General features: G+C 42.6%; 1 protein-coding gene across 2 annotated transcripts in view; it reads left to right on the top strand.

The window, feature by feature from the left end:
• LOC126474125 (proton-coupled amino acid transporter-like protein pathetic) overlaps nucleotides 1–13,870 on the top strand; it is a 74,042-nt gene that overhangs the window by 24,635 nt on the left and 35,537 nt on the right. For both annotated transcript variants that reach the window (XM_050101558.1, XM_050101559.1), the window contains exon 2: nucleotides 8,779–8,849. In XM_050101558.1, the coding sequence (XP_049957515.1) occupies nucleotides 8,779–8,849 (71 nt within the window). The remainder of the gene's footprint in view (nucleotides 1–8,778; nucleotides 8,850–13,870) is intronic.

Below are 13,870 nucleotides of genomic sequence, written 5' to 3'. Positions count from 1 at the left end.
CCATAGAATGCTGTGCTCCATTATTCACAGAGATTTCTTCCTCGAATTTAAGGCCTATGTTTGATACTAGTAGACTTCTCCTGGCTAGGAATACCCTCTTTGCCAGAACGATATTGCTTTTTATGTCCTCCTTACTCCGTCCGTCATCTGTTATTTTGATATCCAGGTAGCAGAATTCCTTAACTTCTACAGTTCTGATGTTAAGTTTCTCGCAATTCTCATTTCTGCTATTTCTCTCGCAATTCTCATTTCTTCTATTTATCATTACTTCCGTCTTCCTTCGATTTACTCTCAATACATATCTGTACTTATTAGACTGCATTCCTTTCAACAGGTCTTGTAATTCTTCTTTACTTTCACTGAGTACAGCAATGTCATCAGCGAATCTCATCACCGTTATCCTTTCACCGTGAATTTTATTCCCACTCCCGAAGTTTTCATTTACATCCGTTATTGCTTCTTCGATGTGTAGACTGAACAGTACGGGCGAAAGACTACATGCCTGTCTTACCCTTTTTAATCCGAGCACTTCGTCTTGGTCTATCAGTCTTATTGTTCCTGCTTCGCTCTTGTACGTATTGTGTGTCACCCTTCTTTCCCTATAGCTAACCCCTATTTTTCTGAGAATTTCGAACATCTTACGTCACTTTATGTTGTGGAACGCCTTTTTCCAGGTCGAAAATCCATTGAACGTGTTTCGAATTCTCTTCATTCTTTCTTCCATTACCAACCGAAACGTCAGAACTGCTTCGCTTGTGCTTTTAGCTATTCTAAAACCAAACTGATGTCTTCTAATGCATCCCCAATTTTTTTGCGTTCTCCTATGTATTATGCTTGTCAGCAACCTGGATGCATGAGCTGTTAAGCTGATTTTGCTATAATTCTCACATTTGTCGGCCCTTGCTTTCTTCAGAATTGTGTGGATAATGTTTTCCCGAAAGTCTGATGATATATCTCCAATCTCATACATTAAACACACCAGCTAAATAGACGTTTTGTTGCCACTTCCCGAAACGACTTTACAAATTCTGGTGGAAAGTTTTCTATCCCTTATGCCTTACTTGATCTTAAGTCGTCCAAAGCCATCCTATTACTGAGTCCTCTGTCTCTACCCTGACGACTCCTGTTTCTTCTTCTATCACGTCATTGGACGTATCATGATACACTATCGATTTAAGTTTCGGTTGTATTGACCAACAAGGCGATGTCTTCCAATAGATCAGATCCAGTGGTGAGTGCAGATCCTCTTATCCGTGAGAAAATGAATTCTGTTGAACATATTGTTAGTCAGTTACCTAAAAGAGAAAAAGAAAGTTACACTAGGGCAAAGTCATAAGTTATACCAGTGCTCTGAAAAAATATTCAATGTCTGGCAGTAGGTGATAACCAATTTCGTGCTATGTTATTAGTTTCGCGCTTTTATTCATCGCTGGGTATAGTTACAGCAAATTATACTATAGTATTGTACCATACAGTAAATTATACTATAGGTCTACAGATAGAAATGACTTTGGTTGCATAAAGTTGTGTGCTGTCAAAATGTCGGACTTCGTGAGGAAGCAACAATCTGCGAGTATTTGACCAGCATACTGGATGGGCGCGTACTCCATCGACCAAGTTTCAGAGGTTTTTCAGGGATATTTTCTGAGTTTTTGGTTTAAGGAGCAATAATATAATTACGATTTATTCGGTTTGTTACTCTTAATTATCTTAGTTCCTCTGAAATTACCATTACAATACTGAAAAAGCCTGTAATATGCAATCATTAAAAGGTACATGAAACACACTGAATTAGCGCCTTTATGTAGATGCGAGACTGCCGCGCGGGATTAGCCGAGCGGTGTGAGGCGCTGCAATCATGGACTGTGCGGCTGGTCCCGGCGGAGGTTCGAGCCCTCCCTCGGGCATGGGTGTGTGTGTTCGTCCTTAGGATAATTTAGGTTAAGTAGTGTGTAAGCATAGGGACTGATGACCGTAGCAGTTGAGTCCCATAAGATTTCACACACATCTGAACATTTTGTAGATGCGAGACTGCTGTGCTGTTGTTGCCGTCGCAGCTGGAACAGCTCAGAACAGCGCCAGTGCACAGTTCTTCAATTACATGCAGTGGAACCATACACAGCGTACCTACTCGCCAAATCTTCACTAGTAAAGCTGTCCACGCCGCTTTCTATCAATGTTAATGTACAACAAACACTGCTGGAAAAACAATTCAGAGGCAGAACCCTGTAATACTGAATGCAAGCTTGAGGGTGTTACCGTTGTCAGCGGGAAAGATCGTGAGTGAATGGGACAAGTGTGTTTCCAAGCAAAGCACACAGTGCGACATTTGCCACAATTGTATACAGGGTTTTACAAAAAGGTACGGCCAAACTTTCAGGAAACATTCCTCACACACAAAGAAAGAAAAATGTTATGTGGACATGTATCCGGAAACGCTTACTTTCCATGTTAGAGCTCATTTTATTACTTCAAATCACATTAATCATGGAATGGAAACACACAGCAACAGAACGTTCCAGCGTGACTTCAGACACTTTGTTACAGGAAATGTTCTAAATGTCCTCCTTTAGCGAGGATACATACATCCACCCTCTGTCGCATGGAATCCCTCATGCGCTGATGCAGCCCTGGAGAATGGCGTATTGTATCACAGCCGTCCAAAATACGAGCACGAAGAGTCTCTACATTTGGTACCGGGGTTGCGTAGACAAGAGCTTTCAAACGCCCCCATAAATGAAAGTCAAGAGGGTTAAGGTCAGGAGAGCGTGGAGGCCATGGAATTGGTCTGCCTCTACCAATCCATCGCTCACCGAATCTTTTGTTGAGAAGCGTACGAACACTTTGACTGAAATGTGCAGGAGCTCCATCGTGCATGAACTACATGTTGTGTCGTACTTGTAAAGGCACATGATCTAGCAGCACAGATAGAGTATGCCGTATGAAATCATGATAACGTGCTCCATTGAGCATAGGTGGAAGAACATGGGGCCCAATCAAGACATCACCAACAATGCCTTCCCAATGAGTCGCATGTCAACACAAGCACCGAAGCCAACATTACCTTCCTTCTATTGGGCCAACTGGCGGTGAATCGAGGAAGTACAGTACATACTGACGAAACTAAAATGAGCTCTAACATGGAAATTAAGCGTTTCCAGACACATGTCCACATAACATCTTTTCTTTATTTGTGTGTGAGGAATGTTTCCTAAAAGTTGGCCGTATCTTTTTGTAACACCCTGTATATACTTCCAGTGCAACACAAAGGGAAATGTGGCTAAGAAATTAAACGAAATTCAGTTAAATCAAACAGTACGTTTTTAGAGACCTTTTCAAGGCTCAAACATCTATATGCAAACTGAAGCGACGAACGAAAATTTGTAACAGGGCGGGGATTCGAACTCAGGTCTCCTGCTCACTACGCAGATGCGCTTACCAGTACGCCACCCTGGCACAGTGCCTTTCCACAACTGCGGAGTCTACCCAGCACGCCTCCCTCCTCAATCAAAGTTCCCATCCACGCCTAAGCCCACTTGGTATTCCCATTTACTTCGAACAGCATTGCTGTACATCTCCGACTGTATTGCAATAGCACGTCAGTGTCGAACGAAACGGTGGATCCTGCCTGAAACACAGGCATAGGTGCCTTAATCGAATGAAACTGTGTGTTTTCAAAGACCTATGCCTAGGTTTCAGGTACGATCCACTGTTTCTTTCGGTGCTAGGTGCTATTCCAGTACAGTTGGAGATCTGCAATGCTGTTCAAGTGAAGCACAAAGTGGCCTGAGGGTGGACGGGAATTTTGATTGAGGAGGGAGGTGTACCAGGGCAGTCCCTGCTGTTGTGCCAAGTAACTTTGCCAGAGAGGCATAATGGTTAGCGACTTAGCCTAGAGAACAGGACACCCAGGTTTGAATTCTGGTGCTGCTACAAATTTTCAGTCACCGCTTCTGTCTGCATGTACACGTCACAGAAATGTAATTACTCTGTAACGATTCATTGAAGACGAATACACTCAGAAACCCCCTCCCCCCACCCCCCAAAAAAGGCCTACATTTTGTCGGCAGAGTTCTGATTCACCTTGTATAGCCTTCTTTATTGGAATAACATTTGGTGGGCCGACCGTGTTAAAATTCCAATGTAATGCCGGGGTCACGATCAAAAGTGACATTCTGTGATACACGGGAGAACGTTGGAGTTTTGACTCTCAGTGTAATTGGAGAGTCACGGAAGGACATCGCAATTATTTTGACGCAACTGCAGTTATACACGTACTGTCAACTGGCCTTCCAACTCCACTGAGTTCCTCACTCGACTGCATCTGGTAAAATATGATACGTAGGAGCGGTCAGTACGAAAGGCATATTCTCTACTGCATACTGTTTCATTTTACCGCCTTCTGTTAGCGAATTCGTTGGCACTATGGTTAATCTGCTTCCGTGACCCAGATTTCCGACCGCCCATCATGAATTAGGTTTTCGCTGATTTCTCTTTTTACAATGTTGGCTGAAGTAATCTCTTTGAAAATCTGAAGGGATAAAACACAGCAATCAAAAGTCTGTTTACAAATCATAGAGTAACCAGAAAGCACTTAAAAGAGTCGAGAGGAATCAAAGGAATTGTAGCCTATCTCCAATGTTACTCAATCTGTACACTGAGCAACAAAGAGAAATTTGGAGTAGAAATTGAAGTTGAGGAACAAGAAATAAAAACTTTGAGGTTCGCCGTTGACATTGTAATTCTGTCACAGACAGGAAATGACTTGTAAGTAGCATATAAGACGAACATCAACAAAAGTAATAGAGGGAGAGTCGAATGTAGCCGAATTAAATCAGGTGATGCGGGAAATTACAGCCGGGAACAAGACACTTGTAGTAGTAGATGAGTTGTGTTACTTGGGCAGCAAAATAACTGATGATGGCAAAATTAGAGAGGATAAAAAATGTAGACTGACAGTGGAAAAGGAAACGTTTCAGAACGTAACAAATTTATTGCCATCGAATATCGACTTAAATGTTAGATCTTTTCTGAAGGTATTTGTCTGGAGTGTTGCCATATATGGAAGTGAAACATATACGAGAAACAGTTTATACAAGAATCATTAGACTGCTAAAGATTAGATGGATAGATCTTGTAACTAATGAAGAGATACTGAATAAAATGGAGCGAAAAGAAATTTGTGGCACAACCTGTCCAGAAGAAAGGCTCAGTTAATAGGACATTCTAAGACATTAAGGGATTACCACTTGAGTATCGAAGGTAAGTAGGAAGGGTAAATGTTGTAGTGGGAGACCAAGAGATAAATATAGTAAGCAGATTCAGAAAGATGTAAGCTTCACTGGATTGCACGGGATAGAGCAGTATTAAACTAGCCTTCGGTCTCAAGACCGCAACAAAAACGGCAACATGATTTACTTAATCACTTTAGGCAAATGCTGTGCTGGTCTGTACAAGGTAAAAGTCGCTCCGCATCTTTGTTCAACAAAACCTGCATTCCGTTTCTTCAAATACGCCGAAGTTCAGTGGTTGTGAACCTCCTACCTTTTTGTGGCATCTCTGGGCACAAACAATAATTTCCTCGTAACGCAACCCTGAAGAAGCTGCAGACTCGCACACGGCGTCTGACAGTGCGTGGTCGGTCTCTGCACACAAAGAATTAGCGGCCGAGTTGTGCCGGCGGCCGTGGCCGTGACCCTGACCCTTATCCGTCACGTGGCAGAATCCACGTCAGCCGAGGTCGCGCTGCGGCCGGAAGACCTGCTGCGCTGTTGCGCGTCGGGACCTGGGAGACTGTACGGCCGGGGTGTCAGACCGTCACCCAGCTGCACGTCGTCCTGCGATAACACATGGTGGAGCGCACAGGTAGCTGCAACGTGACGGAAGACAGTCCCGCAGAAGACGCTGATCAACTTATAACACGGGAAAGCATTTCCTAACCAAATAAACTGTCATCGGAACTAAAAACGTCCACTACTGGCCATTAAAATTGCTACACCAAGAAGAAATGCGATGATAAACGGGGATTCATTGGAAAGATATATTATACTAGAACTGAGATGTGATTACATTTTCACGCAATTTGAGTGCATAGATCCTGGGAAATCAGTACCCACAACAACCACCTCTGCCCGTAATAACGGCCTTGATACGCCTGGGCATTGAGTCAAACAGTGCTTCCATGGCGTGTACAGGTACAGCTGCCCATGCAGCTTCGACACGATACCACAGTTCATCAAGAGTAGTGACTGGCGTATTGTGACGAGCCAGTTGCTCGGCCACCATTGACCAGACGTTTTCAATTGATGAGAGATCTGGAGAATGTGCTGCCCAGGGCAGCACTTGAACATTTTCTGTATCCAGAAAGGCCCGTACAGGACCTGCAACATGCGGTCGTGCATTATCCTGCTGAAATGAAGGATTTCGAAGCGATCGAATGAAGGGTGGAGCCACGGGTCGTAACACATCTGAAATGTAACGTCCACTGTTCAACGTGCCGTCAATGCGAACAAGAGGTGACCGAGACGTGTAACCAATGGCACCCCATACCATCACGCCGGGTGATACACCAGTATGGCGATGACGAACACAGGCTTCCAACGTGCGTTTACCGCGATGTCACCAAACACGGATGCGACCATCGTGATGCTGTAAACAGAACCTGGATTCATCCAAAAAAATGACGTTTTGTCATTCGTGCACCCAGGTTCGTCGTCGAGTACACCATCACAGCCGTTCCTGTCTGTGATGCACCATCAAGGGTAACCGCAGCCACGGTCTCCGAGCTGATAGTCCATGCTGATGCAAACGTCGTCGAACTGTTCGTGCAGATGGTTGTTTTCTTGCAAACATCCCTATCTGTTAACTCAGGGATCGAGACGTGGCTGCACGATCCGTTACAGCCATGTGGATAAGATGCCTGTCATCTCGACTGCTAGTGGTACGAGGTCGTTGGGATCCAGCACGGCGTTCCGTATTACCCTCCTGAACCCACCGATTCCATATTCTGCTAACAGTCATTGGATCTCGACCAACGCGAGCAGCAATGTCGCGATACGATAAACCGCAATCGCGGTAGGCTACAATCCGACCTTTATCAAAGTCGGAAACGTGATGGTACGCATTTCTCCTCCTTACACGAGGCATCACAACAACGTTTCATCAGGCAACGCCGGCCAACTGCTGTTTGTGTATAAGAAATCGGTTGGAAAATTTCCTCACGTCAGCGCGTTGTAGGTGTGAATTCTCTGAAAAGCTAATCGTTTGCATATCACAGCATATCCTTCGTGTCGGTTAAATTTCGCCTCTGTAGCACGTCATCTTCGTGGTGTAACCATTTTAATGGCCAGTAGTATATTACTATTTGCAGGGTTCCGATTATTAAGTTGAAGTATCTGGTTTATTTGAAAGAAAATCTACTGTTCCTCGTATAATAAGTTTTCGGTCGTCTGGTTGAATAACCGATTTCATATTCCATAATATTTGTGAAAGCTTTTGAACCCATGCTACATATAGCCGAGTTCACATTGCCCCTCGTAAGACGTTTGACTTTTGAACAAAAGCAAGAACACGAATTAGTGTATCATCGAGAATGGAGGAGGACAAGAAATGGATTGTGCCCTTTTCAGAGGAACCAATTCGGAATTTTCTTCATATAATTGTGGGAACGACGGTAAAACCTTTATCTCCAAGCGCGGAGATCCAGTTTGAAATTATTTTCGTAGAATAGAAAGTGCTGTATACTGAGTCACGACTTCATATTTCAGTACAGTCTTCGTACGCCCGCTCTTTTCTATGCTCCACATGGAAACGTTTATAAAATTTGGGTCACTTAGAAAATATTTAAGGAAAGTTGTGCGGCTGATTCAGTGCAAAGATAATTATCCTGAAAAACTGTACAATATAAGTATTTCAGTTGTTGGTGAGGCGACAGCCTGGTTACGCCAATATGTAGTCGTGCCAGACAGCGTGTTTACTGATTAATTTTATTTTGAATCTCAAAGCTTCCGGCATATGATCAGCAGCTTGCTAGTCAGTTGAATTTCCGTCTGACCTCGAGGAATGTGGCTCAAGGTACCCATGCTGCCGTATGGAACCATGTTTGTTGCTGCTGACAGTTAATATGTTCTGAAAAAACATAAGCGTCTGCATGTGATTTTTGCTGTACAACGCAACTAGATATAAAGATAGCGGACTCAGTTATACATTATTGGAACTTTTCCATCATCGATGCATTGTTTACCTTTCTGATAGACATTCTGTGATTTGCTTTAAATACTCTTTTCTTCTCTTTTTACATTAAGAGAATTGATGGATACTCATGTATTTCATACGGTGTGATGTTTTGAAATGTATGTTTGAAGTTCTTTTCGTTTCTTCTTACCTCCTTGTCGTCACAAACTTCACTCTGAAGCGATGTATATGTAGTAACTGCTTTCTTCTTATTTCTATAATACCTACGTAGAAATTACTATTGATGTACAAGAATGACGAAAGAACAACGAAAGAAGGAATGTCTTATTAGGTCTGTTTATTTCGAATGAGCCTTGTAATATTTTTTATACAGCAGTGATGTAATTTATCCACGTTATTCACATTATTTCATTGTTAATTCCAAGCTCTTTCCTTTTCTCCCATTCCCTGTAAATTGTAGATTATTTATCTTCTCAACAACTGTCACCGTGTTAAAAGGGATTTTAATAAGTTTTCTTCCTCTTCACTGGTCATCATACAGCTTTATGTGTGGCTTATGTGTTACGTTTGCTTACTCTGTTGCAGATGCGGCGGGAGAAAAACGTCGTCCCTCGTGAAAGCGACACAGTCATCACCCTGAGCGTATTCAATCCTCCGTAAGTAACGACACTCTGACTTTGATATAGAAAACACAAAACACAAGTGTCTCTGTCATAATGTTTTGATACATCTTTTAACCGATAGTGACATCAATATCACGTCATCAACTTTCTAACGCTTACAGGTTCCGACATACCTGCTTCCTTTTGCGTAAGTCTCGTCTGTTCTTCTCGGTACCTGCACAGGCTCCAAAACTAGAATAGAGGTGTTGGTTCTGGTTACGGGTTACAGCAATATTGTGGTCGACACCAGAGGTGGATTTAAAACACCTCAGTTACGCTCTAGGTGTAAAGTATTCACTGATGTCATTTTCGAGTCTCACATATATCTCAAATTAAAGGAAAGCTTCCAGAATGACATTTTACACTCTGCAGCGGAGTGTGCGCTGATATGAAACTTCCTGGCAGATTAAAACTGTGTGCCCGACCGAGGGCTCGAACTCGGGACCTTTGCCCTTTGCGGGCAAGTGCTCTAGGAAAGCTGCTTGTTACCTAATACATTATGTCATAGATTCTGAAATTGTTCTAGTGCGGTAATCATATAACACAGTTCAGTGGTTCAAAACGATTCACACATTGCAAAAAATGTGAAGTATCACTCCCCCGTATCCCTGTCCTCAAACTCATTTAAGGAATACGAAAAAATTAAGGTAGTGCACAAAAATAATCAGTAAGTCCATCAATACTTCCCTGCTAACCAGTCATTGTTCCTAGGACTCAGTAATCACAACGTTCCTCTAATACGTTCTCACTGAGGAGTAATGTCCACCCCTGGTAGCTGAGTTGCGCCGGCACGGTAGCTCAGCGTGTTCGGTGAGAGGGTTTAGGTAGCCTCTGTAATAAAAAAAACTGAGTGAACGGATCAACGAACAACCTGAACGGGTGTCGTCGGACGTCCGCCAAACAAAAAACGAGATCAACAGAAAAAAAAGTGGTCAGCGCGACGGAATGTCAATCCTAAGGGCCTGGGTTCGATTCGCGGCTGGGTCGGAGACATTTGCCGCTCAGGGACTGGGTGTTGCGTTGTCCTAATCATCATCATTTCATCCCCATCGACGCGCAAGTCGCCGAAGTGGCATCACATCGACAGACTTGCACCCAGCGAACGGTCTACCCGACGAGAGGACCTAGTCACACGACATTTACTGAGGATTAATGAGTAATTACTGTCACAGAAGTCATGAATTAAGCCCATGAGTAATGAAAACGAACTGTACGCAATATTTCAGAATGTTAGCTTTCGGACTGCGGCATACTGCTCACAATAAGAGACGTATTCGTCGCTCCCTTTATTCTCAGCCTCAGACTGCCTGACCTCAGAAGTGCTAGGTTTACATATAGTTTCGCCTACGAACAATATGTTTTACACTATTCATTATTGACTTTAGCCATACTAAACAAAATATTTTATTACACTCAAAATATTGAGCTTCCTAATTAATTTTATTAACAAATCCTGAACGTCAGTTGGAAAACATAAAATATATTGACAAAATTATAATGCCGAAATTCTCAATCTGACACTAATGTTGACGTAATTTGTAACTGAAATCTAAACCTTTAATGTTAATTAATGCGGAAGTTAATTAGTTTCAGAGAATTTTAGATGCCTTACGGAAAATTTGGAGATATGTACATCCAAATGATAGCCGTTAATACGCCGAAATATGTTTCCTACTTCTCACTAAATAAGTGCTATTGCCTTAACATTTTCAGTTAACAATATCTCACAATGAACAAGGTTTCTGATCACTGCAACTGTATTAGCAAGCCCGCATCTCGTGGTCGTGCGGTAGCGTTCTCGCTTCCTACGCCCGGGTTCCCGGGTTCGATTCCCAGCGGGGTCAGGGATTTTCTCTGCCTCGTGATGGCTGGGTGTTGTGTGATGTCCTTAGGTTAGTTAGGTTTAAGTAGTTCTAAGTTATAGGGGACTGATGACCATAGATGTTAAGTCCCGTAGTGCTCAGAGCCATTTGAACCATTTTTTTGTATTAGCAATTACTGAGAAATGAGCAATGAAATTCAGTGGGATTAAGCTTATTTACTAATCTAAAATTACTATGCACTCATTGGGTACTAAGTACACTATCATATTGTCATTATCAAACGTACTTCGTCTGAAGCTGAATCGTGTGACGCCATTCAGAACGAATCGTGTGACGCCATTCAGGAAAAATACTTAATTCTTGGTTAGGGATTCTATATTCTCAGCCGGCCGGTGTTGCCAAGCGTTTCTAGGCGCTTCAGTCCGGAACCTCGCGACCACTACGGTCGAGGTTCGAATCCTGCCTCGGTCATATATGTGTGTGATGTCCTTAGGTTAGTTAGGTTTAAGTAGTTCTAAGTTCTAGGTCCCCCCCCCCCCCCCCCCATGAACCACTGACCTTGCCGTTGGTGGGAAGGCTTGCGTGCCTCAACGAAACAGATAGCCGTACCGTAGGTGCAACCACAACGGAGGGGTCTCTGTTGAGATGCCAGACAAACGTGTGGTTCCTGAAGAGGGGTAGCAGCCTTTTCAGTAGTTGCAGGGGCAACAGTCTGGATGATTGACTGATCTGGCCTTGCTGTTCTGGTAATGCGAACGGCTGAAAGCATGGGGAAAGGACAGCCGTAATTTTTCCCGAGGGCATGCAGCTTTACTGTATGATTAAATGATGATGGCGTCTTCTTGGGTAAAATATTCCGGAGGTAAAATAGTCCCCCATTCGGATCTCCGGGCGGGGACTACACAGGAGGACGTCGTTATCAGGAGAAAGAAAACTAGCTTTCTACGGATCGGAGCGTGGAATGTCAGATCCCTTAATCAGGCAGGAAGGTTAGAAAATTTAAAAAGGGAAATGGATAGGTTAGAAGGTTAGAAAATTTAAAAAGGGAAATGGATAGGTTAAAGTTAGATATAGTGGGAATTAGTGAAGTTCGGTGGCAGGAGGAACAAGACTTTTGGTCAGGTGAATACAGGGTTATAAATAGAAAAGCAAATATGGGTAATGCTGGAGTAGGTTTAATAATGAATAAAAAAATAGAAGTACTGGTAAGCTACTACAAAGAGCATAGTGAACACATTATTGTGACCAAGATAGACACGAAGCCCACGCCAACTACAGTAGTACAAGTTTATATGCCAACTAGCTCTGCAGATGACGAAGAAATTGATGAAATGTATGATGAGATAAAAGAAATTATTCAGGTAGTGAAGGGAGGCGAAAATTTAATAGTCATGGGTGACTGGAATTGGTCAGTAGGAAAAGGGAGAGAAGGAAACATAGTAGGTGAATATGGATTGGGGCTAAGAAATGAAAGAGGAAGCCGCCTGGTAGAATTTTGCGCAGAGCATAACTTAATCATAGCTAACACTTGGTTCAAGAATCATGAAAGAAGGTTGTGTACATGGAAGAACCCTGGAGATACTTATAGGTATCAGATAGATTATATAATGGTAAGACAGAGATTTAGGAACCAAGTTTTAAATTGCAAGACATTTCCAGGGGCAGATGTGGATTCTGACCACTATTTATTGGTTATGAACTGTAGATTAAAACTGGAGAAACTTCAAAAAGGTGGAAATTTAAGGAGATGGGACCTGGATAAACTGAAAGAAACAGAGGTTATACAGAGTTTGAGGGAGAGCATAAGGGAACAATTGACAGGAATGGGGGAAAGAAATACAGTAGAAGAAGAATGGGTGGCTTTGAGGTATGCAATAATGAAGGCAGCAGAGGATCAAGTCGGTAAAAAGACAAAGGCTAGTAGAAACCCTTGGGTAACAGAAGAAATATTGAATTTAATTGATGAAAGGAGAAAATATAAAAATGCAGTAAATGAAGCAGGCAAAAATGAATACAAACGTCTCAAATATGAGATTGATAGGAAGTGCAAAATGACTAAGCAGGGATGGCTAGAGGACAAATGTAAGGATGTAGATGCTTATCTCACTAGGGGTAAGATAGATACTGCCTACAGGAAAATTAAAGAGACCTTTGGAGAAAGGAGAACCACTTGCATGAATATCAAGAGCTCAGATGAAAACACAGTTCTAAGCAAAGAAGGGAAAGAGAAAGGTGGTAGGAGTATATAGAGGGTCTATACAAGGGCGATTTACTTGAGGAGAATATTATTGAAATGGAAGAGGATGTAGATGAAGATGAAATGGAAGATATGATACTGCGTGAAGAGTTCGACAGAGCACTGAGAGACCTTAGTCGAAACAAGGCCCCCGGGGCAGACAACATTCCATTAGAACTACTGAAAGCCTTGGGAGAGCAGTCCTGACAATACTCTACCATCTGGTGAGCAAGATGTACGAGACAGGCGAAATACCCTCAGACTTCAAGAAGAATATAATAATTCCAATCCCGAAGAAAGCAGGTGTTGACAGCTGTGAAAATTACCGAACTATCAGTTTAATAAGTCACAGCTGCAAAATACTAACGCGAATTCTTTACAGACGAATGGAAAAACTGGTAGAAGCCGACCTCGGGGAAGATCAGTTTGGATTCCGTAGACATGTTGGAACACGTGAGGCAATACCGACCCTACGACTTATCTTAGTAGAAAGATTAAGGAAAGGCAAACCTACGTTTCTAGCATTTGTAGACTTAGAGAAAGCTTTTGACAATGTTGATTGGAATACTCTCTTCCAAATTCTGAAGGTGGCAGGGGTAAAATAAAGGGAGCGAAAGGCTATTTACAATTTGTGCAGAAAGCAGACGGCAGTCATAAGAGTCGAGGGGTATGAAAGGGAAGCAGTGGTTGGGAAGGGAGTGAGACAGGGTTGTAGCCTATCCCCGATGTGATTCAATCTCTATATTGAACAAGCAATAAAGGAAACAAAAGAAAAATTCGGAGTAGCTATTAAAATCCATGGAGAAGAAATAAAAACTTTGAGGTTCACCGATGACATTGTAATTCTGTCAGAGACAGCAAAGGACTTGAGAGAGCAGTTGAACAGAATGGACCGTATCTTGAAAGGAGGGTGTAAGATGAACATCAACAAAAGCAAAACGAGGATAATGGAATGT

The sequence above is a fragment of the Schistocerca serialis genome, chromosome 4 (genome assembly GCF_023864345.2).
Source record: "Schistocerca serialis cubense isolate TAMUIC-IGC-003099 chromosome 4, iqSchSeri2.2, whole genome shotgun sequence".
NCBI lineage: Eukaryota > Metazoa > Arthropoda > Insecta > Orthoptera > Acrididae > Schistocerca > Schistocerca serialis.
The sequence above is the reverse complement of the archived record's forward strand: the minus strand, read 5'-3'. Positions and strand labels throughout refer to the sequence as shown.